The following is a 24162-nucleotide window of genomic DNA, read 5'->3' on the forward strand; positions in this document are numbered from 1 at the left end:
TTTTCATATGTGTACATAATGTTTTTAAATAATTTACCATCTCTTTCCTCCCTCCAATTTTTGATAATCCCCATCCTTTCCATAAGTATCCCTTTTACTATCATGTTGGATTTTGTTTTTTGTTTTTGTTTTGTTTTGTTTTCTTGAGGGGAGGAATCCACTAAATTTTATTAGGGTTGTTTACAGGAGCGTGGGTAAGGGTTTGTTTACTGGAGCGTAGGTTGACATCTTACTAGTGACTCACCACTGAAGAAAATGTCTCTCCATACCTTATCAACCATTAGCTGTGTATAAATCCTAAGGGAGAGATGGGACCTCATGAGCCCCTCCCCCCTTCCATGACAGAGTGTTGATGGGCCCAAACTTGTGCAGATCTTGTGCAAGTAACCCAGCTGCTGTGAGTTCAAGAGTGTCACCCTACCTCCCTTCTTTTGATTCTTACATTCTTTCCACTCCCTTTTCCCACAATGTTTTCTGAGCCTTGGAAGGTTTGAATGAATATATGGCTGGGCATTCAATAGCCATTTATTCTCAGTACTTTTTCCAGTGCTAAGTGTCTATAGTTGTCACTGAGCAGGTACCTATTTTGTATCTATTCATGGTATGGGATCTATCTGTCTACCTGTCTATCTACACTTCCACCCATCTGCACCAAATAAAATTACTTATGCCCAGCACCCATTTTGAATGAACTCATACTCTGATGCAGACTTAGCACACTAACCAATCCCACTTCATGCACTAGACTTCCTAACCTTTTGATTCATTGCCTCAAAATAAGGCAAAGTTTAGCCACACTCTCACTTGCTTTTTGGAAGAAAAAGGATGCTGTCAACTCAAGCATTGTGGGGTTACCACTAGTACTGGTCCCTTGAGCCCATGCTGGCGAAGGATGTGGGTTGGGGAGAGGCCAGGAAGCAGGGATGTGAAGGGACATCTGGGGTAGGCAACTTGCTCTTTTTGTGGTCACTTAACCTCTCAGACTGTCAAGGTGGTACAGCTGACTGTGTCGAATGTTAAGTAGGTAGTTGGGACATCTCTGAGAAAACTCAAGTCCTCCTCAGCTGAGGTCTCTGAAGCTCCAGGGAAGGGAGGCTATGCCTTAGAGCAGAGAGGAAGAAACACCCTGTGGTCCTGAGCAGGACAAGGCACCCCAAGTAGCAGAGCTGTAGCAGCACTGTCACAGGCCAGCCACAACCGTGGGACTGTTGAATGCCCATTTCACTGAGTGTTTGGGCCTTGACTTTCCTTGCTAATGGGAGAATGAGTAGGAGGGATATGCCAATGTCTACTCAGGTTGGGGACCAGATTAGCCATTTTGGGGCTCCAAACTGAGCTGGAGGCTGGCTGGGATTCCAGGGTTGGGGTGCAGGGGTATCTCTCCCAGCATGTTTGGGACCCACCCACCCCTGTAACAGCAAATCTGTTCCCCAATCTGTCTCTGGCACATCTTTAGTCCCCCACCTCCACTAAATGGCAGGATGTCCTAGGAACTCAGGTCCTTGCCTAAATGACAAACACATCTGGAGGCCCTGGTTTTGCCAACTTCCCGGGTTCTTTTACTCCAGAATCCAGAGCGAGAGGGAAGGGGGAAACTGAGGGTCAGAGAGGATATCAGATCTGGACTCTGCTTTTCCTAAATTAGAGCTGAGGAAGCTGGGATTTGGTGAGTTTGCAGTGAAGTCTCCCGAGTTGCTAGGCAACATCGCTCTGCAGGCTGTGCTGCCTCTGGGCCCGTGTTCCTGCTGGTCAGAACTGAAAGGAGGGGGTATCTTTATCCAACTCCTACACAGCACCTCCCTCCCTTCCTCCTGTAAGACACCTTTGTGTGGGGTGAGGGTGTCTGAACACTGGCAGACCCATGGGATACCAGATGCGGCAACTGTCAGTTCCATCCACTAAACAACCATTTCAGTAACAGCCCACTTGAACTGCCCACACGGAATTGGCCTCAGTGCTTGGCTTGGGGGATGGGCAGACTTCAAGGTGAGGAAAAGACAGACAGAGAGGAAGGCAGAGCCCAAAATGAGAAGACAGACACATTCACAATTCAAACACCCAGAGGCGAGTGACACATATATTGCAGACTAGAAGGCATGCAACACTGGCTGCTCATATATCTCCAGAAACACCCTGAGCAGGCTGTCACACTGTGCCATCCACCACTTCTTCCTGTTAGACTCCCTCACTGCCTCGGAGCACACAGTGAAGCTGCTAGGAAGCCCCTCTTCTGGACAAGGAGCCTGAACTTTGTGAGCAAGGTGAGCTGATGGGACTGTTGTCTGTGACTTTCTAGGTGGAGAAGGGACAGATGTAGTCTGGGGTCCTTGTGTGTGACTGAATGAGTCTGGTCTTTGGCAAAGTGGTTTCAGGTCATGCTTCCCACCATAACCTGCTTAACCTTAGGGCCTGGTGTCAAAGGTCAAGTTTTAGAGAACTACTTAGGAGCTAATTTGGCTTAGGCCATATACTTAACTCTTCCAGTTTCAATCCCTCAGCTGCTGAAGGTAAAGACCGCAGACCTGGAAAGAAGAAAAGTTCCAGGAAGGCCAGGGTAAGGAGTGAGCCAGCATGAGCATTGGCCCTGGGCTGGAGCCAGGAGGGATTGCAGAGAGAAAGACTAAAAGGTAAGGCTGGCCAAAGAGATCAGCCCATTGAGAGGATAAAACATAAATGAGTGTAGAACCTCTGTGGTCCAATACGTATCCTTTTTGGGACAGGTGGAGAGGAGTTTTCACAACATTGGTCCTAGTAATCAAAGGGGGGAAAAATACGGAGGTGTCATGTGATGATCTATTTGCCAATACTTGTGGCTCTCCCTCCTGGGAGTGGGCCCTCTCTGAACATAACATCCCTGCTCAAACCCACAGAGAGACTCCATAATAAGAAGGGGTGGGAAAGCTGGAGGCTTGTGCCTTCAGCAGAGCTGCGCTAGGGCTTCTAAGGTCAGGGTTTTACCCATTTGAGTGGAGGGAGTGGGGGTAGCAGGAAATTCAGTTTTCTCTGCAAATATTTCAGCTTTTGCTGTAGCCGTATTTTTAGCAACCTGGTTGGCAGAGGAGGAGCCTGGGTACATTTTTAAAGGGGCCTGTGCCAGACTGGAGGGCTCTTTCCACCCTTAACCCACATGTCAGAAAGAAGGGGGAGGGAGAGGGCACATGGCATAAGGGATGTGTGCAGACTTACAATTCAGGATTGCTGGACTGTAGGTGACCATGAAGTCATCTTTATCAACAGTCAGTGTTCATCACCAACAGCCTTATGGTCCAGGACATCAAGAAAAGTAAATATTTCCTGAACTTGCACTGTGAAGAATACTACAGGGACACAATCTATAACTGTATAATACATATTTCACCCTCCATGTCTATGGGTCTGAAGGTATGGACTCAGCTAACTGCAGACTGAAAATCTTCAGGAAAAATAAACTCATCTATACTGTTCAGACTTCCTTTCTTGTCATCATTCCATAATACCGTATAAGCATCATTTACATAGCATTTACATTGAATTAAGTCTTATGCATAAGCTAGAGAAAGTTTAAAATATACAGAAGGATCTGCATAGGTTAGATGCATACATGTCATTTTAAGCGACTTTTAAATTATTTTAAAAAATTTTATGTGTGTATGTATAGGTCTCTGTGTGGGTATGTGCAAATGAATGCAGGTGCCCATGGACACCAGAAGAGGGTGTTAGATCCCTCAGCAGCTGGAATTACAGGCAATTGTGAGTCTGGCACCTGATGGGAACCAAACTTAGGTTCTCTGTAAAAGCAGTACATGCTTGCAATGGTTGAGTCATCTTCCCAGCCCTGAATGTGTCATTTTGTATTAGAAACTTGAGTCCCTGGAAGTTTCCCAATGGATAGTCAGGTCAGATTCAGGCAGAGAAAAAAACCAAAAATGATGAGTGAATAGTGAAGCTAAATCCAAATAGTGTGTTCAAAGGGCTTCCATGGATATCATTCAGTGTGGTACTGTGAAGATACAATAGCATTTTAATCCCCCTTTCTGGGCCAGTAACATGAAATGCCCTGCTATTTGCAGGTATCAGGTCTCCAGTGTGTTACAGATCTGGGGCTGCAGCTCATGGGTTTACTTCCCAAAAGCACCTCACAGGACTGGGGAGATGGTACAGGTCGTGCAACCATGAGGACCTGTTTGGATCCCAGCATTACTGTAAAAGCCAGGCGGGAGAGATGAATAGATGCCTAGAGCTCGTTGTCCAGTTAGCCTACCTAATCAATGAAATCCAGGTTTAGTGAGAGACCCTGTCTCAAAAATGAGTTACTGCGAAGATACAGTGTTACTAAGTATCTACTTGCACATAACTCTCACACAAGCATACATACTGTTCTACAACCTCTCACATCATATTGGGTTTGATGTGGTGAGTTGTGTTGTGTTTAGTTAGAAAATTAGTCCTATCAACTTCTCCCGTACTTCTTGTGCATAAAATGAAGGTAATAAAGGATAGGTACTAAATAAATGACACAGATAGTAATTATTATGGGACTTGAGAATTTGGATGATCACAAAGACATTCTGACTTAGGCTGGCCTGGAGCAAGGGTTGGACTCATAGAAATGAAGAGAGAGGGTTTAGAGAGAGCAGGGGACATTGAAGGTAGGGGCAAAAGTTGTCAGCCACAATGATCATTTCACGTCACTGAACTCATACCATCTCTGCCTCTGGCTGAAGGGACCCCTATGATGGAAGTCTTAATCTCCTTCCCTATACTCAGAGATTTTATGTTTGAAGTTCAGTGTCTTGTTGCCATTTATGGTGACATACTGGAGCATGTCTAGACAATGAGGAGCATACCAAATGGTGCCCGTTACCCCAGTGTTTAGCCTCACTGTTATTTAGAGATTTCCTCTCCTTCCTTCAGTTTACTTCCTGCTTATTGCATAAGTAAAAGCTTCAGCTGACTGACCACTGTGTGTACCTCCTGGGCTAACACATCTTCCTGGAACATTTGCCCAATGTGAACATTTTAATAGCTAATATTATTTGAATAATAAACTCCAGAACCAACCTAAAAATAGCCTCATCAGTCAGAGGTCCAGACACATGTTTGTTGTAACTGATTTCTTTTTTTAAAGACAGAGTCTCATATGTAGACTTGGCTGGCCTCAAACTTGCTACAGATAACCACACATCCCAAACTGCTGGGCCTCCTACCTTCACTTTCCAAGTGCTGGGCTTACAGGCATGTGCTACCACATGTGGTTTATGTGATCCTGAAGATGGAGTCCATGGATTTATGCTTGCTAGGAAAGCAACTGGGATGTGTACGTAGCAGCCTTTTAATTGAAATTTAAACTTTTACAGGAAGACTTAACAAGTTATAATTTTTATATCATCCCATTGTCCATATAAGGACCTTTGCTCCTTTTGTTACTTAGCTTGATAGGTAAAAACAAAACAATCTTGGTTCGAGCAGCGGTGAATTTACTTTCCCAAATAAGGGTTCTGACCACTCTTGCTGTTGCTGTCTAGCTCAGGGCAGCCTGGGGCAACTCATCCAGGAGATGAAGATCCTCAGAAAATCACCCAGAATAGTCATCTCCTGGCCTTGTGAATGTGGTCAGTGTTGCAGCCCTGTGCTTCACCTCGGTGATGGCCCTGTAAGCTTGGAGTGGTTGTTCTGATCATATGCTGTGGTCTATGGGTATGTGGTTTACTGGTCAGCTAGAATTTATTGCTTGAAAAAAGCCTTTGACTTTACTTATACAAAAGCTAGTCATGTAGTATACAATGAACTCCTCTGTGCTTGTCATTTGTAACCAGTGATTTTTATCCCATCACCAAACTTTTAATTTATGTCTCATACTTTTTCATTATTTTATTCATAAATACTCAACTATGTGTCTATGAAATAAGAGGCCTCTTTAGTACTTAGTTTTTAAAATTTATGATTATTACACTGAGCGTGCTATAGGGAAAGAGGTGAAATTCTGGGGACCCAAAGTAACATGGTGACATTTCATAAGAGAGTGACACTTAAGTATACACCACATGGACACCAATAAACTGTGTGCGGGTTGAGTTAATTTGATTGTGGTAATCATTTTATAATGTTCATATCTTAGTTAGGGTTACTATTGCTATGATGAAACACCATGACCAAAAGCAAGTTGGGGAAGAAAGGGTTTATTTGGCTCACACTTCCACATCATAGTCTGTTACTGAAGGAAGTCAGGGCAGGAGCTCAAAGGGCAGGAACCTGGAGGCAGGAGCTGATGCGGGGCCATGGAGGAGTGCTGCTTACTGACTTGTTTCTCATGGCTGGCTCAGCCTGCTCTCTTGTAGAACCCAGGACCACCAGCCCAGGGGTGGCACCACCCACAATGGACTGTGCCCTCCCACATCAATCGCTAATGAAGAAAATGGCCTACAGGCTTGCCGACAACCTGATCTTATGGTGGCATTTTCTCACTTGAGGTTCCTTCCTCTCAGATGACTATAGCTTGTGTTAATCTGACATAAAACTAGCCAACACAGTACACATATACCAAATCATCACATTGTATACTTGAATGTATACAATTTTCATTTGTCAGATAAATATGTATATTTATGTATATATGTACCCTCTTCTGACATCTGATGGCACAACATCAACATACATAATATATATATATATATATACATATGTACATATGTATGTGTATATACATACATATATGCAGGCAAAACATTAATACACATAAAATAAAACAAATATTTAAAAAAGATGAAATAAGAGCCAGGTGGTAGTGGTGAATGCCTTCAATCCCAGTACTCAAGAGGCAGAAGCAGGTGGATCTCGGAGTTTGAGGCTAGGCTTGTCTACAGAGTGAGTTCCAGCACAGCCAAGGCTACACAGAGAAAGCCTATCTCAAAAAACTAAAACTAAAACTAAATGAACAACAACAACAACAAAAGAAATAAGAAGGCAAGTTTTTTTGAAGGAGACAGATTTTTGTGGCTCTGCAATCTGGTCTCAGGTTTCCATTCTGATGAGCTGAGACATGGAGATGTGTTTCTTAGATATCTTCATTGAGGTGCTGCTTCATGGGAGCATAGTAGATAAAGATGTCAGGGCCTAAAAACCAGGAAGAAGCTATGCTTGTACCCTTGACTTGGTTTAATATATTTTTTTTAGTTTTAATATTCCCTTTCTTTGGCTTGGAAAAGCATTCCAACATCATCTCACCTATGCCCAGGAATGTTCAAGGTAGAACTTATCTCAGGTACTGCACAAGAGAGGCCAAGTTGAGGCAGTCAGTTTGGTAGCAGTGAGCCTGAGTGGGTCCCACAAGAGAACCTTGCCTTAGAGTTTGAAGTCTTAGTCCTCTCTCATTCAGAGTCTCTTTCTAGTGATATTCTCAGAAAGCTTTATTTTTGCTTTTAAAAGTCAAGACATTTCTTTCATGGGCTAGAGAGATGTGGTCAATCCCATATTCCTTGAATCAATTCATATGTTTATGAGTGTCTAGTTTGCTCTCTGTTGCTATGGTAAACACCACCACCAAAAAGCAGTTTGGGAAGGAAGGAGCTTATTTCATCTCATGGCTTACTGTCTGTCATCGAGGGGAGTTGGGGTAGGAGCTCAAGACTGAAATGGAACTGGGAGAGATGCTGCTTATTGTCTTGCTCCCCATGGCTTGCTCAGGCTGCTTTCTTATAGAATTCAGGACCACCTGCTTGAGGGTGGCACCACCCACAGTGGGCTTGGCCTTCCCATATCAATGATTAATCAAGAAATTTCCCCAGAGACGTGGCTACAGGCCATGGAGGCAATTCCTCATTCAGTCGAGGTTTCCTTTTCCCAGGTGACTCTAGTTTGTGTCAAGTTGATAAAACTAAGCATTACAATGCAATGGCTTCTGCCTCCTAGGGCAAGCCATATCCTGTTGGGTGAATAAAGGCTAAGGTGTGACTACTGATTATAAGGCATGATGGATCTAACACCTACCAAAGGATATTTTTAAATCCACACAAACCATCTTCTGCTGAAATGTCACAGGTGCTTCTCACAGCAAACCTGTTGGTATACAAATATCTCTTACCCTTGAACTTCAGGGGGAAGGACATATTAATAGGATTGTTTGCATCGGCGCTGTGCAATCTGGCTATGAGAGAGGTGAACACTTAGAACTCAGTCACTGTAGCTTCCTTATGGGCACTACCCAGAATGAAAGGCATTTCACACTGCCTTGGGATGGGATCGTCACAGGAATTTGGTTATTTGGGCCAATGTATTTCCATATGTAAAAATAAGAAGACGTTTATCTAGCTAACACTCCCTTCCTGTACAACCTTGGGAAGAGAATTTGTTTTCTTTATTTCTTATTCTGTGCAAGTTTTTGGTCAGAGTAGAGCTCTGAAAGATAAGAGATTATTAAAACTTAAGCTTGTGTTATTTAGCAGTTCATGCGGAACATCGAAGTGTGTGCATTCATATTGTTTGGGTTGATGTATTTGTGTTATTTTTGCTTTTCCTTCACTGGGTTGTGTGTTGGAGTGGGGTGAGTGGGAGGAGAGCTGAACATGACTTGTTTCTGGATTGGGTTGTTAGTGGGAATGTTCCTGCTGTTTAGAGAGAAGACATGCTAGGCAAAACCATGTTTCCTTCTGACCCCAAGGCATCAAGAGATTTTGCTATGCTAGTATTTAAACAGCCCTTTAGTCTCTATGCAGACTGGGTTTACAGTCTTATATAGTATATGCTCTTTGAGAGAGAAAGAATCAGAAGTTTGCTCCTTAAAAATGACACAGCACATCCTGTTCTACTGGGTAGAAGATACGAAGTGTACTCTCAGTACATTACAGTATGCTAAGAGGTGTCAGATCATGACAGTGCACCTATTGTTTTGACAGGATGGGTTCCACATGTGCGGGCTACTTCTAGTGATTCTTTGATGGTGGTCTCTGTAAACCCCAGGGACAACCAGCAATTCAGACAGAGTTCATGCAGCCACATGCGACCTTGCTCTCCTAATTGGTTGTTCTAGTTTAGTTTTGCTTTGTTAAAGGATCCATCTTAGAATTTGAGGTGACCACTCCATTTCTGCAAGTCACACTCACAGCCTTGTCTCCCAATGTCTCATTATTCCCATATCGTCTGTAACCTCTCCCAGCTGTTTCCAGTCTGGGGCACAAGCTTGCTACAATTAGAATCACCAGCAATTAAGGAGGTGTCCCTTAAGAGAATGATGAGGACTAGGGGGCTCTTAGCATTGAGTAGATATCAGGTCTGTCTGCTACTTCTTTAAATAAAAGCAAGAATTTTTAAGGTTAGCTTTGGAGGGAGACAGACTGAAGGCAGAGCGATGTTTGTGCAGTGCAGGGCCCCTATTTTATCTAACCTTTGCAAAGAGAGTACTTGGTAATCCGTATACAGCTACCAATCCAGCTATCCCAATATTTGGAAGGGGCAATTAAACTCCATAATGACAGGGACTTGCTACCCATTTTTCAGCTCATGTGGGCTTGTTTCCTTTGAAATGAACACTACCTTTAACTGCTAGACAGGACTGGCTTGTGTCAGTGATCTGAGACTTCTGGGACACTGGGAAGGGGCATGTACTTCTTTCTTGTTTATTATTATTATTGTTGTTGTTGTTGGCACCATCATTATCATTTTTATAAGCCAGCATGCACCCTGAGTGCATGCATGTGCACATGGACTTCTGAGTTTACCTTAAGTTAAAGCATAGACTCTGTAAACAGTGTGAGAAGACTCAAACCATTTTGGGGAGCACTTTCTGTGCCAAATATTAATTATGGGCATTTATTTTTAAATTATTATTATTTTAATGTAGTATTATAAAATTATTATCTTTATATATTTATTTATTTTGGTTTTCCATGACAGAGTTCCTCTGTGTAACAGCTCTAGCTGTCCTGGAACTCACTTTGTAGACCAGGCTGGCTTCAAATTCACAGAGATCCGCTTGCCTTATTATGAATATTTATTAGATCCCATCTGTTTTATACTGTGTACTCACATTGGGTCCATCAAGACCCTTTTGGGCAGAAGGGATAGAAATCTGACTTACCTTAGCATAATCTTGGATTTGTTGGAAGGGCCCAGGCTGAGTTTCGTGCACAACCCGACCACCACCATGAGGTAAACCGCACACTTCTACCATGAAGTATGATTCACCAGTAGCTTAAAGCAACAGGACCAAGCAAGCATGAGCTGCAGCCTTTCTTAAACTGTGAGCCAGAAGCCTTTATTCTTTATGATTGACTACCTCAGCTGTTCTGTAGTAATAATGGAAAGCTGGCTAGCAAAATGGGTAAATGCCTGTGAAAGGGTGCTTAGAGACCAAAATTTCATATATCTATGTGTGTATATGAAATTATATACATTATATAGATATGTTACAGTGTATAATAATATAACATATTATAATATGTGGATATGATATATAATAATATATAGATAGATGTACAGAGAAATATTATTTTAAATGACTTAAAATTTTCTATTTTATGTGTATGAGTGTTTTGCTTGCACGTATGTACGCACACCATGTACATGCCTGGTGAAGAACAGAGTATCAGATCCCCTAGAACTTTGAGCCCCCCACATAGGTGACTGTGTGGGTTTTGGGAATCAAACCCAGGTCCTCTGGAAGAGTAGCAAGTGTTCTTAATCACTGAGCCATCTCTCCAGTCCTAAGAAAGGGACTTTTTGTTTTCTCTTGTTTCTGAGACACAGTTTCTTCTGTGTAGTTATGGCTGCTCTGGAATTTGTTTTGTAGACCAGATGGGCCTTGAACACATAGATCCACTTGCCTCTGCCTCCTGAGAGCTGGAAATAAAAGCATGCGCCATCATGCCCAACTGGAGAAATGGACTTTTTTTTTTTATGGCACATGCAAATGGGTCAGAGAACAACCTGCTAGAACAGGGTCAGACCTTCTACCATGTGGGAAGTAATCAGAGTCCAATTCAGGGGTCTAAGTCATGGCAATTTGCCAGGTGTGGTAGCAAGCACCTTTACCTGCTGAGCCATCACCCCAGTGCACTGTCCCTTACTGCTAACGGTTGGGCATACCAGCAGCCTTCTTTGCTACAGCATATGGAAGACCGTGAAGGAATTACTAGCACAGCAGTGCAAAACTTCACCACTTCTCTATGACAGTTGCCTTCGCTTTCTTTTGCTGCCAGCATCTTTCCTGGATCTCTGACTTATGGCCACTTTAAACTGAAGCCATTGGGATCCAAGAGGAAATATAATTCTTCAATCCTAATTTCATCAGTAATAATTTAAAAATTCTTGGAGAGGTCTCCAAGAATTGGGGAACCTTGCCTTGCCTACATCAATCCTTGTGGTAACAGAGATGGGATTTTATAATTAATCTAGCCCATGTGGTCAGATGGATACCTGTAGTGTCTTCCAGAACCTTTTGCATGGGGTTGGAGGAAGAGCAGTGCTCCACAGTAGAAAGGTGTGCTAGACAATGGTTAGATAATGTCTGCTCATCTTAGTATATATCAGGTCATGCCATGCTCAAGATAATCCAATGGAGGAAATATATTCATTGGTAAGGACCTCAAGGGGAAACAATGGCTAAGTAGATTGAGCAAGGGCATATAAGTGATGGGTAGCAAACCTAGGGTTCCCTTTAATTCTAGGAACTATACTATTTGCTCATCTCTACCGCCTTGCCAATTTCTCCTCAATCTGTAGTGTCAGAAATCATTTGCACATCAGGAAACCATTTTCAACCCCTTGCTCTCCTCTAGGAGAGGCCACCTTTGTATCAAGAGTACTTGGAAGCGTGTGCTTCCTTCTAGAGCAGTGGTTCTAACCTGTGGACATGATCTCTTGGGGTCACAGCTCAGATACCCTGTATATCAGATATTTATATTATGATTCATAACAGTAACAAAATTACAGGTATGAAGTAGCAACAAAAATAGTTTTATGGTTGGGGGTCACTATGACATGAGGAACTGTATTAAAGGGTCAAAGCATTAGGAAGGTTGAGACCACTGTCCCGGACAAAACTAGGCATTTATTAGGATGCTTAGCTGGGATGGACCCATGGCTTAAAATGACATTGGATCTTTCATATTTCTTCCCATCTTTCAGCAAGGGTTCCCTCAGAGGCTTTCTGCTGGCTATGACCTTAGATTGGTATACTATAAGAAAGATAGTTGTTGACATTCTAAACCTTTAAAAGAAAAGAGACCATCTTTCTGTGTATTTATATATTTTGTGGAAGGGTCCTAAGTGCTCCTTGGGCATTTGCCCATTATGTTAGTCGGCTTTCGGTCACTATGACAAAGTACCTAAGACAAGTCATAAGGAGGAATGTTTTTTAGCAGCTGATAGCTCAAATGTTTCAGTCCATGTTTGCTTGGCTCTGTTGCTTTGGGTCTGTGGTGGGGCAGAACATTGTGGTGGCAGTTGTGTGGTAGAAGAACCTATTCACCTCGTGGGGGCAAGGAAACAGAAAGAGGAAAGGGTCAGGATCCTAACAACCCCTCCAGGAGGGTGCGTCCAGAGACCTGACTTCCTCCCACAAGGAAGAAACTACTGATCTCTAAAAAATGCTCCTGGCTGGAGATCAAAACTCTAACATGCACGGGCTTTTGGAAAGCATCCAGGATCCAAACTATAGCACCCACCATTCTGACAAAAACTCCAGAACTATATGGAGTCAGGGAGATGGTGCACCAACTCCGGGAAAGGATGGGGAGTTAGAACCATGTCCATTGATTTCGAGCAAGGTGAAATCATTAAAACACAGTGTCACAGCCCTATCTTTGCTTCATTTCTAACACTTTTTGATCACTGTACCCTCTTTTCTTCTCCATGGAGGCTGTCAATGCCTGCAGAAGCAGAATTTGGCCTTTCATTTAGACACCCCAGCATTTACCATAGCGCCTGACATATGATAGGAGTTCAATAAATTATTTATTGAATGGATGTTATATACTACTATGGTTTACATAGTTTACAATTCTGTAGTGAAAAATATAAGTATTCTCCAAAGTTCTGTCCAGTGTGTACCACAATAATAAAGCTGGGACTGAAAAGCATCTCTGTACTTTATCAGTATAAGTACCTTGCCAAAAATTTTATGTGTGCACCTCATTTCAAATCAGACATCATGAAAATTTATGTGCCACATGTTATAAGCCTTGCACTCAGCTGGGTGCAGAGGAGGTGAGGGAGGCTGCAAGAATGGGGGTGGAGGTGCATCCTCTGTGGAGAGACAGGCTAACCACGGCAATTAGAGAACCTCTCCAGGACGACATGAACAGGTTTCTCCATCTCAGCTCTGGTGCTCTCTGAGGGAAGTCTAGGGTCTCTTCAGGTTCCCAGGAGGAACTTGGGGACATATTTGAGGCAGGGTTAGAGAAGAAACAAGGAGAAGAGCTGGGGGAAAAATGACACGAGGAAAGGTTAAAGACTTCGGATGACTCAGGTTGGAGAAGAGAAGGCTGAGAGGAAACTGAATCATTTTCTTCAAGACAAAGAAGGGCTCTGGCTGGGGGATGATGGCCAGCTGTCCTCCGTTGCCTCTGCATACGGAGCAAAGGGAACTGGGCTTAGACCGGAGGCAGGGCTAAGATTAGAGAGCAGGAAGAACTTGGCAGTGAAGGATGTTGTATAACCTACTTTCTGAGACAACTTGAGGACTGAAGAGACTCCCACACTCCTGGTCTGGGCCCAGTGGACAAGTACGCAGGACTGATCTGGCTGGCTGGCTGCAAACGGAGGAGGTGGTGGTCCTGTGGCTACATCTCCGTGTCCTCGATTTCCCGTTGGAAGTTAAGTTCCCAAATTTTGGAGCTGGCAAGGCAGCACCTCCCCCACCCACCACGCACTCACTGCATCAGTGTTCCTGGGCTGGGTAATAATGCCTGTCATTTCCTCTCCCGGGGGAGTGGGGCTGCAACCGCCCTGACAGCCCCGAGGGATTGAAGGCAACTAAAAATAGTGCATTAAATATAATCTGTTGAGGGGCACATTTGCATTGCTTCTCTTTCCCCCTGCTTATCTCTTCATCCTTACTCATGTGCAGGCCTGGGTCTAGCTCTGGGCATTGAGAGACAGGTGCTGGGTACCAGCTGTTCTCACTTAGTGGTAGAAGAGTTGGCACTTTGTGAGATCTGGGGGAGTAATCCACCATAAGTACAGTTGAGGGTCCTCAGGGTGCTCCCAGTACTCCTCTCCATTTCCTCCTGGGCCTCTGGGTCCTTCAGAACCCTTCCATGCAAGAAGAGGAGTTGGAAGTGGGGGAGGCACTGTTGACAAGGAGAGCCAGCCAGGGCTTTGTTCTCCCATCAGCCACTTCCGTCTGCTACACAATCTCTCTGAGGTTAAATATTAATTAAGAGCAGAATGACAGTGAGAACTGAACAGTGTCACTTTCTGTCCCAACATAAGTGCTAATTTCCTTACAGGTATAAAGTAACTCTGGCATGGGATTGGCAGCCGGGAGAGAGACTAGCTGGTGAGGAAAAGAAAGCAGGGGATGGGTGAGGGTGCAGGCCCTCATAACTACTAAGAGGGTCATGAGACAGGGATGGTCTGGGTGCTGGCATTTGAGAGGACAGGCAGGGCTTGGCTGATTACAGATCTCATGGTTCCAGTGTAGTGCTAGGCTCTCTGCTTCTAACAACAGTGATCTGAGAAGTCAGGATAGTAGTGGCTCCTTTCACTTGTTTGAGACAGGTTCTTTATTTGTTTTCTTTATACAAAGCTCTTATGATTCAAAAAATAATAACATACATCCAGGCTTGATGACTCAGGCCTGTAATCCAACTACTTGGGAGGATGAGACAGGGGGATTATATCGGTTCAAGGACACCTTAGTTAGCTTTGTGAGATTCTGTATCAAAATAAAAAGTCAAAAAAGGACAGTGGCTGTAGCTCAGTGGTAAAGTTCTTGCTTAGCATGAAAGAGGCCCTAGGTTAATACCCAATATAGCAAACCTCACAAACAACAACAGAATAATTAGCTAAGCAACAGGTCTATATAAATAGTTCAATATTTGAAACCATACAAACTATATAAATGGTTAATATTTGGGACTGAGTATCCTTCTACAGTAGGTCAGGAAAGTCAGTGTACCCAATAGAGTCACCTAAGATATTATCTTGGCAAAGTCCAGAGCACATTCCTGTAACCTGTGTGTTCTAAAATAAGGTGAGGCTCTGAGCTTGAACTTTAAGCATCACTTTGATGGTTTATCAGACTCTGGAAACTGCTTGCAAACCTGCTCATGCGCACATAGGTAGGTATTTGGAGACAGAGCTGTGGGTTTCTAGTAGGACTGGTAGATCTAGTGTCATTTTCATCATGTGACACTTATCAGAAGAGGCACTCCATGCTTAAGATGATGCTGCGGCCCTGGTTGAACCACTGTATTCTAGGCAGGAAGAGAAAATAGAGATGGGCCAGAGAAGCAGGTAAATGTGTTAATGAGTTTCCCTAGAAATTCACTTCGAACTTACTAGTGGAAGTAACAGAAACCTGCACAAGAGACTGGGAAATACACTCGTCAAGCTGACTACATGTAGCTCCTCATAAAACCACTGTTTTTGTTAATGAAGAGTCAAGAGGAACACATGTAAATGACCAGGAGTTTCTGCTATTCTCTGGCTCAGAAAAGATAAGAATATCTGATGCTGTGGAGAGAGATGATAGGAAGACTCCAAGTCCAAGTCCCCAGAAAAAACTGTCGGGAAGGAGGCAGGCCCTTGGCTTTGAACTGGCTGCTTTGATTTGAGTCCCATCAGCCTTTCCTAAGCCCACAATCAGGCCTTTGAAGCTGATTGTCCTAAGAGAGGTTGGCAGGGCTAGTTTTTTACTAAGATTTAGTTGTTTGAAAGGAGGCTTACAAAGGAGATGCATGTCTTTCTAAGCTATGAACTCTGAAAACTACAGCTCAACCTGCCAGGCCCCCTGATACAATAGTGGCATGATTTTTATGGGGTGTAATCAACTGCCTTTTTTTTTTTTAAATGTATCTAAGGGAACTCATACCTATAATTTTAAAACAGTTCTAAAGTCCAGGGCTGAAGAGGTCATAGGTCTTAGCAGGTAACCTATGATTGTTGTTTTGCTAAATGGACATGATGTCAAATCACTTTCCAAATAGTTTAATTTGTACATATACATTAGTGCTGCTGTCTGCCTTGGCCAGAGCAGCTTCTGATGGAAGTAAACAATGGTTAATATAGAGACACATAACCCACAGACATCCTGATAATAAGCAACTGTTGAGAGCTCAGTCCTAAATAGGACATCTATATAACCACAAATCCCAAGCCTCTGGGAACATCATAATGGGGATGGAAAGAATGTAAGAGCTACAGGATGTAGTGGAACATGGTGAAACATCGCCTTCTGGACATGACCTGGACTCATGAACTCACAGCAGCTCTGATTTATTACCTGTGTGAGATCTGTACAAGATGCAAGTCATCAACATTCCATCATGGATATGAGAGGGGCTCATGGGGTCTTACCTCCAGTTGAGAAGCCTTTATCAGATGCTGAGGGAGTTTTTCTGCATAGGTGTAGCTATTAGTAAATTATCGGTGCTTTAGTAAATCACCTTACCCCCCATTCTGGATCACAAAAGCAACCATAATTAATCTCAGTGGGTCACACTCGAGAAAGAACAACAAAAGGCCCTGGAGATAGGAGAAAGACTTGTTAGGAAGAGGAGGGGGTTCAGTGGGAGTAGGAGAAGGATAGAAGAATATAATGGGGAGCTTGAAAGTGAACGGAATACATTACACATGTATGAAACTGTCACACAATAATGGCAATAGTAATAAGAATAAAAGAGGTGCTTGATTCGCCAAGGAGCATAGCTCTGCAGGTGGCTTTGAGGTGTGTATCTAGGAATGGCTCTCTTCGGTCCCAAATAATTACCATCATCCTAGAGCATCTTGCTCCCTACATCTGGAACAGATGGACAAAGGAAGAGAAGATATTTCTCCCTCCTTGGAAAAGCTACAATTGGGAAAGACGTAGGAGGATGAATTGAAAATCTGTCTGGATAGGACCACAGGGAGGGGTGTGCTCGGTGCAGGTTATTTCTCTTACTTCTTTGTACCTTGGCACAAGCTGGTCTATCTGACTCCAGCAGACATCTGTAGTGGACTCTCAGTCCCTTTCCATGGGTTTGTTCTAAAAAGCCATCCTTAGTTACTCTTCCCTATCCTCTCTACCCTGACCCTATCTTAGGAACCTTCTTGCAACTTTGATTGTCTCATATCTTCATTGCTATATTTGTCATGTTCTTTAAAATCTCTTCCTCCCCAGGGATAGTGTTCGCTAGTGGTAAAGAAGGTTTCGTGGCAGATATTTCTTAAGGGGGCTCAGTTTGTGCCTGGTGAGGATGGATAAAGTTTACTATTTTATTAATTTATTTTTTATGGTTTAGTGTTTTGAGACAGGGTCTGTGTAGCCCTGGCTGCCTTAGATCCATCCTCTGGCCTCTGCCTCCTGAGTGTTAGGATTAAAGGCATGCACTGCCCTGTTTATTTTTATTGAAAATAGGTTCTTTTCTCACATAATACCCTGATTACAGTTTCCCCTCCTTCTACTCCTCCCAGTTCTTCCCCACCTCCATTTCCATCCAGATCCACTCCATTACTGTCTCTCATTAGAAAAGAACAGGCTTCTAAGAGACAATATTAAAATATAACACAATAAAATATAATATGGCTAGGAGGTGGTGGTATATGCCTTTGATCCCAGCATTCAGAAGGCAGAGGCAGGTGGATCTCTGTGAGTTCAAGTCCAGTCTGGTCTACAGAGCTAGTTCAAGGACAGCCAGGGCTGTTACACAGAGAAACCTTGTCTTGAAAAACCAAATGCATATATGATAACACACATATATGATAAAACAAAAACTATCTCATCGAAGTTTAAAGAGCATTAAGGAGCATCTACCATGAGCAAAACAAGAACAAGAAAGGAATTAGCATAAAAATTACTTAGACATCAGTTTCTAGAAGCACAAAGATAGAAGACTCAACTATTGGTCTCATGAAAAGACAAATGTATAAGGGCCTTGGATTTTAGATCAGAAGGTAGTCTAGGAAGGTAACACAGGTTTCTGTGGCAACTGGAAAATCACACATGTCTCTGGGAGGACTGGGAGTCAAAGAACCAGGACAAAGGAGAAAGCCCAAGCATGTCTGGATATCAGGTGTTTGGGGTCTCAAACTGTTTCTATTTTTTTTTTTTGTTTTGTTTTTAAACAAGAGAAAACTGGTACTGTATGTGTGAAGTTGATTCCAAGGTTTAACCTCTGCCTTTCCTGGAGGAAAACTGTGCTATTATGTTCCTATGTGGTTGGAAGGTACTGGGGAAAGTGTCAGAACTGGTCTGTGATGCTGTTAGGGGCAAAAAAAGGAGGCAAGAAGGTGGCTGGCTGGGCTGGGGCATGGTGTTATTGCTTTGGTCCATGTATTTGGGAGGACCTTGGGAAGGAGGGCTCGCATTAGATTCTCCCTTCACCCTTTCTTTTTCTGTCTCTCTCAAAATACCTCATGTTCTTGCAGCAGTGTGGCTGCTAATCTAAAATAAAAACAGCAGGAAATGTAAATGGTCAGGTTCTCTTAGCAACAGGAGCCAGCCCACGCAGGGGCAGGGCATGTGGAGCACAGCAAAATTGTCCTGTGGCTGAGATACCGGTGGTTGGGGTGAGGAGCAAGTCTCCTCTTCCAGCTGGCCTCCTCTAACTTCTGGGAGGGACTGATTAGTTGGCAGCCACCTGCTGGGCAGAAGAAAACTCCTAGAACCTGGATTGGCAGAGGACCAAGTGTGGAGAGAAGAAGGTGCAGGGTAGAGTAGGTGTTAGAGAGCAACATCCTAGTGTGATAGATAACCTTGATAATTTTCCCCAGTTGGGTAGCTGGAGCCAAATCTCTCAGAGAGCTTGCTGGAAGAGGGCTAACTCAGTGAGTGGCTAGAAGGCTGCTGGCCTGGGTTTGTGTGCGTGCTTATGTGGTCCATTGCAATCAACCCATGGAGATTTGTTATTTCCAAAGTTATAGAATGAAAGAAGATGTAAGGCAGTTCAGATTCCTAAGTAAAGAAATCAACACCAGGAAACTGCAAAGACTCTCTAAGACATCTGGTTTAATCCCCTGCCATGAAGGAAGAAACTGAGGTCAAGAGAGGTAAGTGAATTTCCCAGGACACAGAAGTAATTAGTAGCGGAGGAGGAATTGGAAAACAGGGTTCCAGGCTGAGACATTTCATCTTAAGTAGAAGCTGCTGACATCCCTCCTCTGCTCACAGCTTGATAATTAGAAGCCATGATAACCTTGCTGGGCCCCTGGGGGAAAAAAACCAGTCATCTTAGGCACTTCCAAAAAGTCTGAAGACATTTGAGCAACAAAGTAGGGGTGGGCATGAGCTCAGAGAGGTGGCATGTAAAAGGGAGAATGTGAAAGCGGAAGAGGCATTAGCTGGGAGTAATGACAAGAGCGTCAGTGGTTGTTCTTGGAATGCCTTGGAGGGTTCTCTCCTGGAGAAAAGGGAGGAAGAACACGTCTTTGTCCAGGAAACTGGAGAAGGTGACTATGACTTGCTCAAGAGGCCTGACCCAAATGTGAATGAACTTGAGACAGAAACTTGGAAATGATTCCGTGCTCCTTGATTCCCAGAGAGGTCCGCGTACCCTAGATGGTGTGGATCTCTATTACATAAGCAATTCCTTCATTACTCACACCCTGGCTTGCTTCTGCAATACTCCTACAGCATCTCACCTAGAAAACACCAGGGAGAAAAGGGTTTAGTTCCAGCTGGATACTGGAGTCTTGGGCACACGGTTGCTCCTACAGGTTCTAGGGGTAGATAAAAATAAATGCATCAGGGAAACTGGTGTATCCAGAGCTTGATTTCAGAGCCACTGGCCTGATCTCTCTATGCGTATGTATGCTTCACTTCCCAATAGATATCCCCACAGCACCTGAGAATGTCTTCAGTTCTTGTTTTCCTATACTGCATCATCCATCCTGGCCAAAACCCCAAATGGAGGTGATCAGCTGATGACTAGAAGGAATGTGGACTCTTAATGTCTGTAGTTTGACTCAAATTTTAGGTATCAACTATGTGGTCTTAGACAACTTCCTTAGCTCCTGAGTATTGGCTTCTTCAACTGTAAAATGAGAGCAACAAGCCCATGTCAAAGATCTATGTGAAAAACTAGTATAGCCAGACATACAATAGGCACTCAATAAATATTGCTTTCTACACTTCTTACTTGTGGTTGCAGCTGCTCAGAGGCCAGGTGGGAGATTCAACTGCTATTGCCAAGGCAGGGAATGCTATTTTCCAGGTAGCCCAAGATGGAGTTGTGATTACATTTTTTTCTCACATAAAAATGGCTTAGCTTTTATAATTGGCGGAATCATCTTTGATCTGGGTGTGTCGATTCTCTGTCTTGTTTTTCATCATTGTATCTCCAGTACAGCACACATACAATAGATATTTGCTGAAGTTGTTTACATGCCAAACAATACATCAAATTATGGATAGTCAGACAAAAGAATAAAGCAGCAAATGGATGTTTGTTCCATCAGCTTTAGGATTCTCTCTGAGGTCTAGGTCTAGGAAGACAACCTATCAAGCATTGACCCTACTCTGGACAGCACCTTTACTAAATCAAGGCAGCAGGGTTGCAAGGATTCTTTTGAGTGGATTTTGAGGAGGTAGGCGTGTGCGCGCGCGCGCGTGCGCGCGCGTGCCGGCGCGCGCGTGCATGTGTTCATGTCTGTGTTCCAGCAACACAGATGAAGACACATTTCACCAAAGTTTCTTCCAAAGAATTTGTTCTATTCTCTTGGTTATGACTCCACACCCCCTCCACCCGAGTCTCTGCCTGATTTTCTCTCCCTCCCATACACAGAGCTGTGAGTTTTGATCCTGCCATTTTAACTTTAGTTTCTATTACAGTGAGGAGGTTCGAGGTTTCCTTGTTGCTGGAGTTGTAAAAGTCAATGTCCCATTGCTGAGATGGTGGCTCCTGCATCTAAAGGGGCTCTGCCTTGGTCCTCTGGGAAATCTCAGAGACAGCCTACCAATGAATGGGTTTAGCTTGTGAGGTCCCCAGAGAATAAGCCCACCCCTCCTGGGAAGTGTGCACCCACTGAACTCACCACATCTCCTGAAGTCTCAAAACACCAGACTTTAGATTCCTTTCTCTTTACCTCCTGCACAAACACATTCCACTCATGCATCAGGGATTGGATTCACACAGTGAGAAACAAGGTGTTTGACTTTTCTTATCTGAAATAGAGGTCCTGGCTCTCAGGGATAAAGCCGTCTGTGAAACTGGTGTAAAGTAAGAAAATTGTATTTCTCCTCATGGGTGGGAAATCAGGTCAGGCTTTGCCAAGGTATAGCAAGCTCCCTTGGGCTGTAGAGAACATGTTCTGGTTTCTGCCCAGAAAAACTATAGAGGAAAACTGTGGCTGCCTACTACTGAGTATCGGGGGAAAAGTAGAGATATTTTTAACATACGGAATATCAGTGAACAGAATGCTAAGGAACTAGGAAACTTATTCCAATAAATACGAAGCATATGCTCTGCTCAAAGCAAACCCAGCTTTTGCTATATACAAATTTCACAAAGGAAAAATATGTTGGAAATTGCATTATCTGATGGAAAGTGGGCTACTATACCACTGATTGCAGGAGACCTGGGAGATAGAGTTGCTAAGTGGGCCAAGGTGCTGGAATACTCAGCCATCTTGTCTTGTAGGTCTGGGCTAGTTGTGGGCCCCCTGGCACAGAAGACACCCACTCCAACACCCTCTTTTGTGATAATAGGGGACTTCAGCAGCCATCAAAGCATCATCTCTAGCTTCTCTATTCTGAATTAACAGGTATGCAAAATGCCTGTCTTGGTGGCAGAGATTCCCAGGTTTAGAAACAAACAAAACAAAACAAAACATGGCACTTTGGATTTTATGTGACAGGTTCTTCTTCTTGCAACCAAGGAAGGCAATTTGTATTCATCTCATTAGCGGGGCTCTAGTAATTGAGGGATATTAATTTTATTGCTAAACCTGACAAATATTTTACTCTCTCCTGTAGTGGGTAATTGCATTCCCAACAGCCTCTCCTTTGTGCTGCCAGATGGAAAGGATGTATGTTTGCCATTTTCATTAATACAATTAGTACCTCAGCATCTCGTCTGCCCCCTCTCTAGCTGCGCATTGCCTGAGTGCTGGAGGAGGGTGAGTAGGAGGAGGAAGAAGAGGAGGCCAGCCTGCCTTGGACTTAGGTGCTGGGGATGCTGTGCCCAGGGGTTGGCAGAGAGCTGCTGAGAACTGCTGTTGAGAGCCAGCTAGCACAGCGCCTGGAGGCTGCCAAACACTAAACCACAACAATAACACCACCGCCGCCACCACTGACAACTGTGTGGTTAGAGAGCAACAAATCATTATGCTGCCTAGAACTCCCTGGGGCGTCATCACAGGTCCAGAAGGGCGTGCACTGGAGTGTGGGTGCCTCTACCACCTTGGCTCCAGGACGGCTTGACTGTTGATGCCCCTGCTGCAGCTGGCCTCTGTTTGAGCTCTGCACACTTTTCTGTCCATGCAGCAGCTCTGCTAAGGAGGGCCTGGGAACATGGTTGCTAATTCTCCCTCCTTTGGGAAATGGTCTTGCTGCCTGGGCCTCCACATTGCCACCAGATCACACCTCTTCCTACTTTCCCACTCCAAAGGCTGTGTACTGTTGTGAAGTTTTACTGTGCTCTTTGCTTCTTAGCCACCATAGGCGCAGAAAATCACTGTTAATGCCTTTTTTGGAGAGGTGGAGATGACTGCTGAAGCCATAGGATACAAGGACTTCAGCCTGTGTGTCAAGTCACAGGATGCCAAATAAAAAGGCTAGTGCCATGTGTGGATCAGCCTACTAGTTGGTAAGGGGTATCCTGGAGACCCCTCTCTCAAATAATACAGACATTACTATTGCTTTTGGTTGCCCTCCTGAGCCGCATGGTAAGTTCTTGCTGCTGAAGGCAGCACAAAATGTGGCCAGAGGACTGTAGTAAGCTTTGCTGTTGGCCTCCAGCTTACAAATAACAACATGGAGACTTCTTAATTATGAAAGCTAGGTCTTAGCTTAGGCTTGTTCCACTAGCTCTTATAACTTAAATTAACCCATTTATATCAATCTACATTTTGCCTTGTGGCTTTTTACCTTTCATTCTGTATATCCGATTCCCCTTTCCCCACCCACAAGTCTCCTTGAGTCTCCTCTGTGCCTAAACTATCTCCTTCTACTTCCTCTCTCTGCCAGGAAGTCCCGCCTATACTGCCTGCCATTCAGCTCTTTATTAAACCAATCACAGCAATGTGCCTTCACACAGTGTACAAATACCCCACAACACAGGACAATGAGAAATCAAGTTGATAACTGACTAGGGAACTTCATCCCTGAAGCAGGTTTTCAGGCTGCTGGAGTATAAAAGTCATTAAAAGTCTTACCTAATTGTTAATTATAATGACAGGCATGGCAAGATATGCTCCTGGGTGCCAACAGTGATATGAACATTGTGGGGCTAATCATCTTTTTTGTGGTTGGATTTAAGGCCTGCTCTTCAGGAGGAAATGTATAAAATCTGCCTAGGAATCCATGGCTGGTATCCAGGGGTAAAACTACTACTATTAATTTGCTGAATGGACAGACATAGCATCAAACTTACCCTCTACATTTGCATCTCTATACCAATAGGTTGATTATACAGTTCCTTAGTGAAATAAATGCTCATTAGTGCAAAACCTATGTTCAAAATGTAAAGAATAAATGTCTATGGAATGCTCAGTCATAAATGAGACCTCTAACTCACCCCTTCTCCTCCCAAGGTCAGAGACCACTGTGAAAGAGGAAGCAGAAAGATTGTAGGGAGTAATAGAGTGAGACGATTCTGAACTCATACTGGTTGTAGTTGCTTATACAAGACCTGTTCAAAATCAAGCTGGTCAATACTCCAGCATGGAGGGGGTAAGAACTGACAAGCCCTACCCTTAGATGAGAAGCTACTGACAGTTACTGGCTTCTTGGGGAGGGATAGTAAGCTTTATTTAATGGTGCAGTCTCTGATAGGTAAACCATGTTCCAGTGTGTGGCCCTACATTCATGGGTATCTGAGTAACACA

The 24162-nt window shown here is 43.8% G+C and overlaps 1 protein-coding gene across 1 annotated transcript in view; it reads left to right on the forward strand.

Moving 5' to 3' along the window:
- Window positions 1–2081: 2081 nt before the first annotated feature.
- Window positions 2082–24162, forward strand: part of Siae (sialic acid acetylesterase) — a 90972-nt gene continuing 68891 nt past the window's right edge. The window contains exon 1 of the mRNA XM_051197107.1: window positions 2082–2261. Coding sequence (XP_051053064.1) covers window positions 2097–2261 — 165 coding nt within the window. The 5' untranslated portion in view covers window positions 2082–2096. The remainder of the gene's footprint in view (window positions 2262–24162) is intronic.

This window comes from Phodopus roborovskii, unplaced genomic scaffold (genome assembly GCF_943737965.1).
Source record: "Phodopus roborovskii unplaced genomic scaffold, PHOROB, whole genome shotgun sequence".
Lineage (NCBI taxonomy): Eukaryota > Metazoa > Chordata > Mammalia > Rodentia > Cricetidae > Phodopus > Phodopus roborovskii.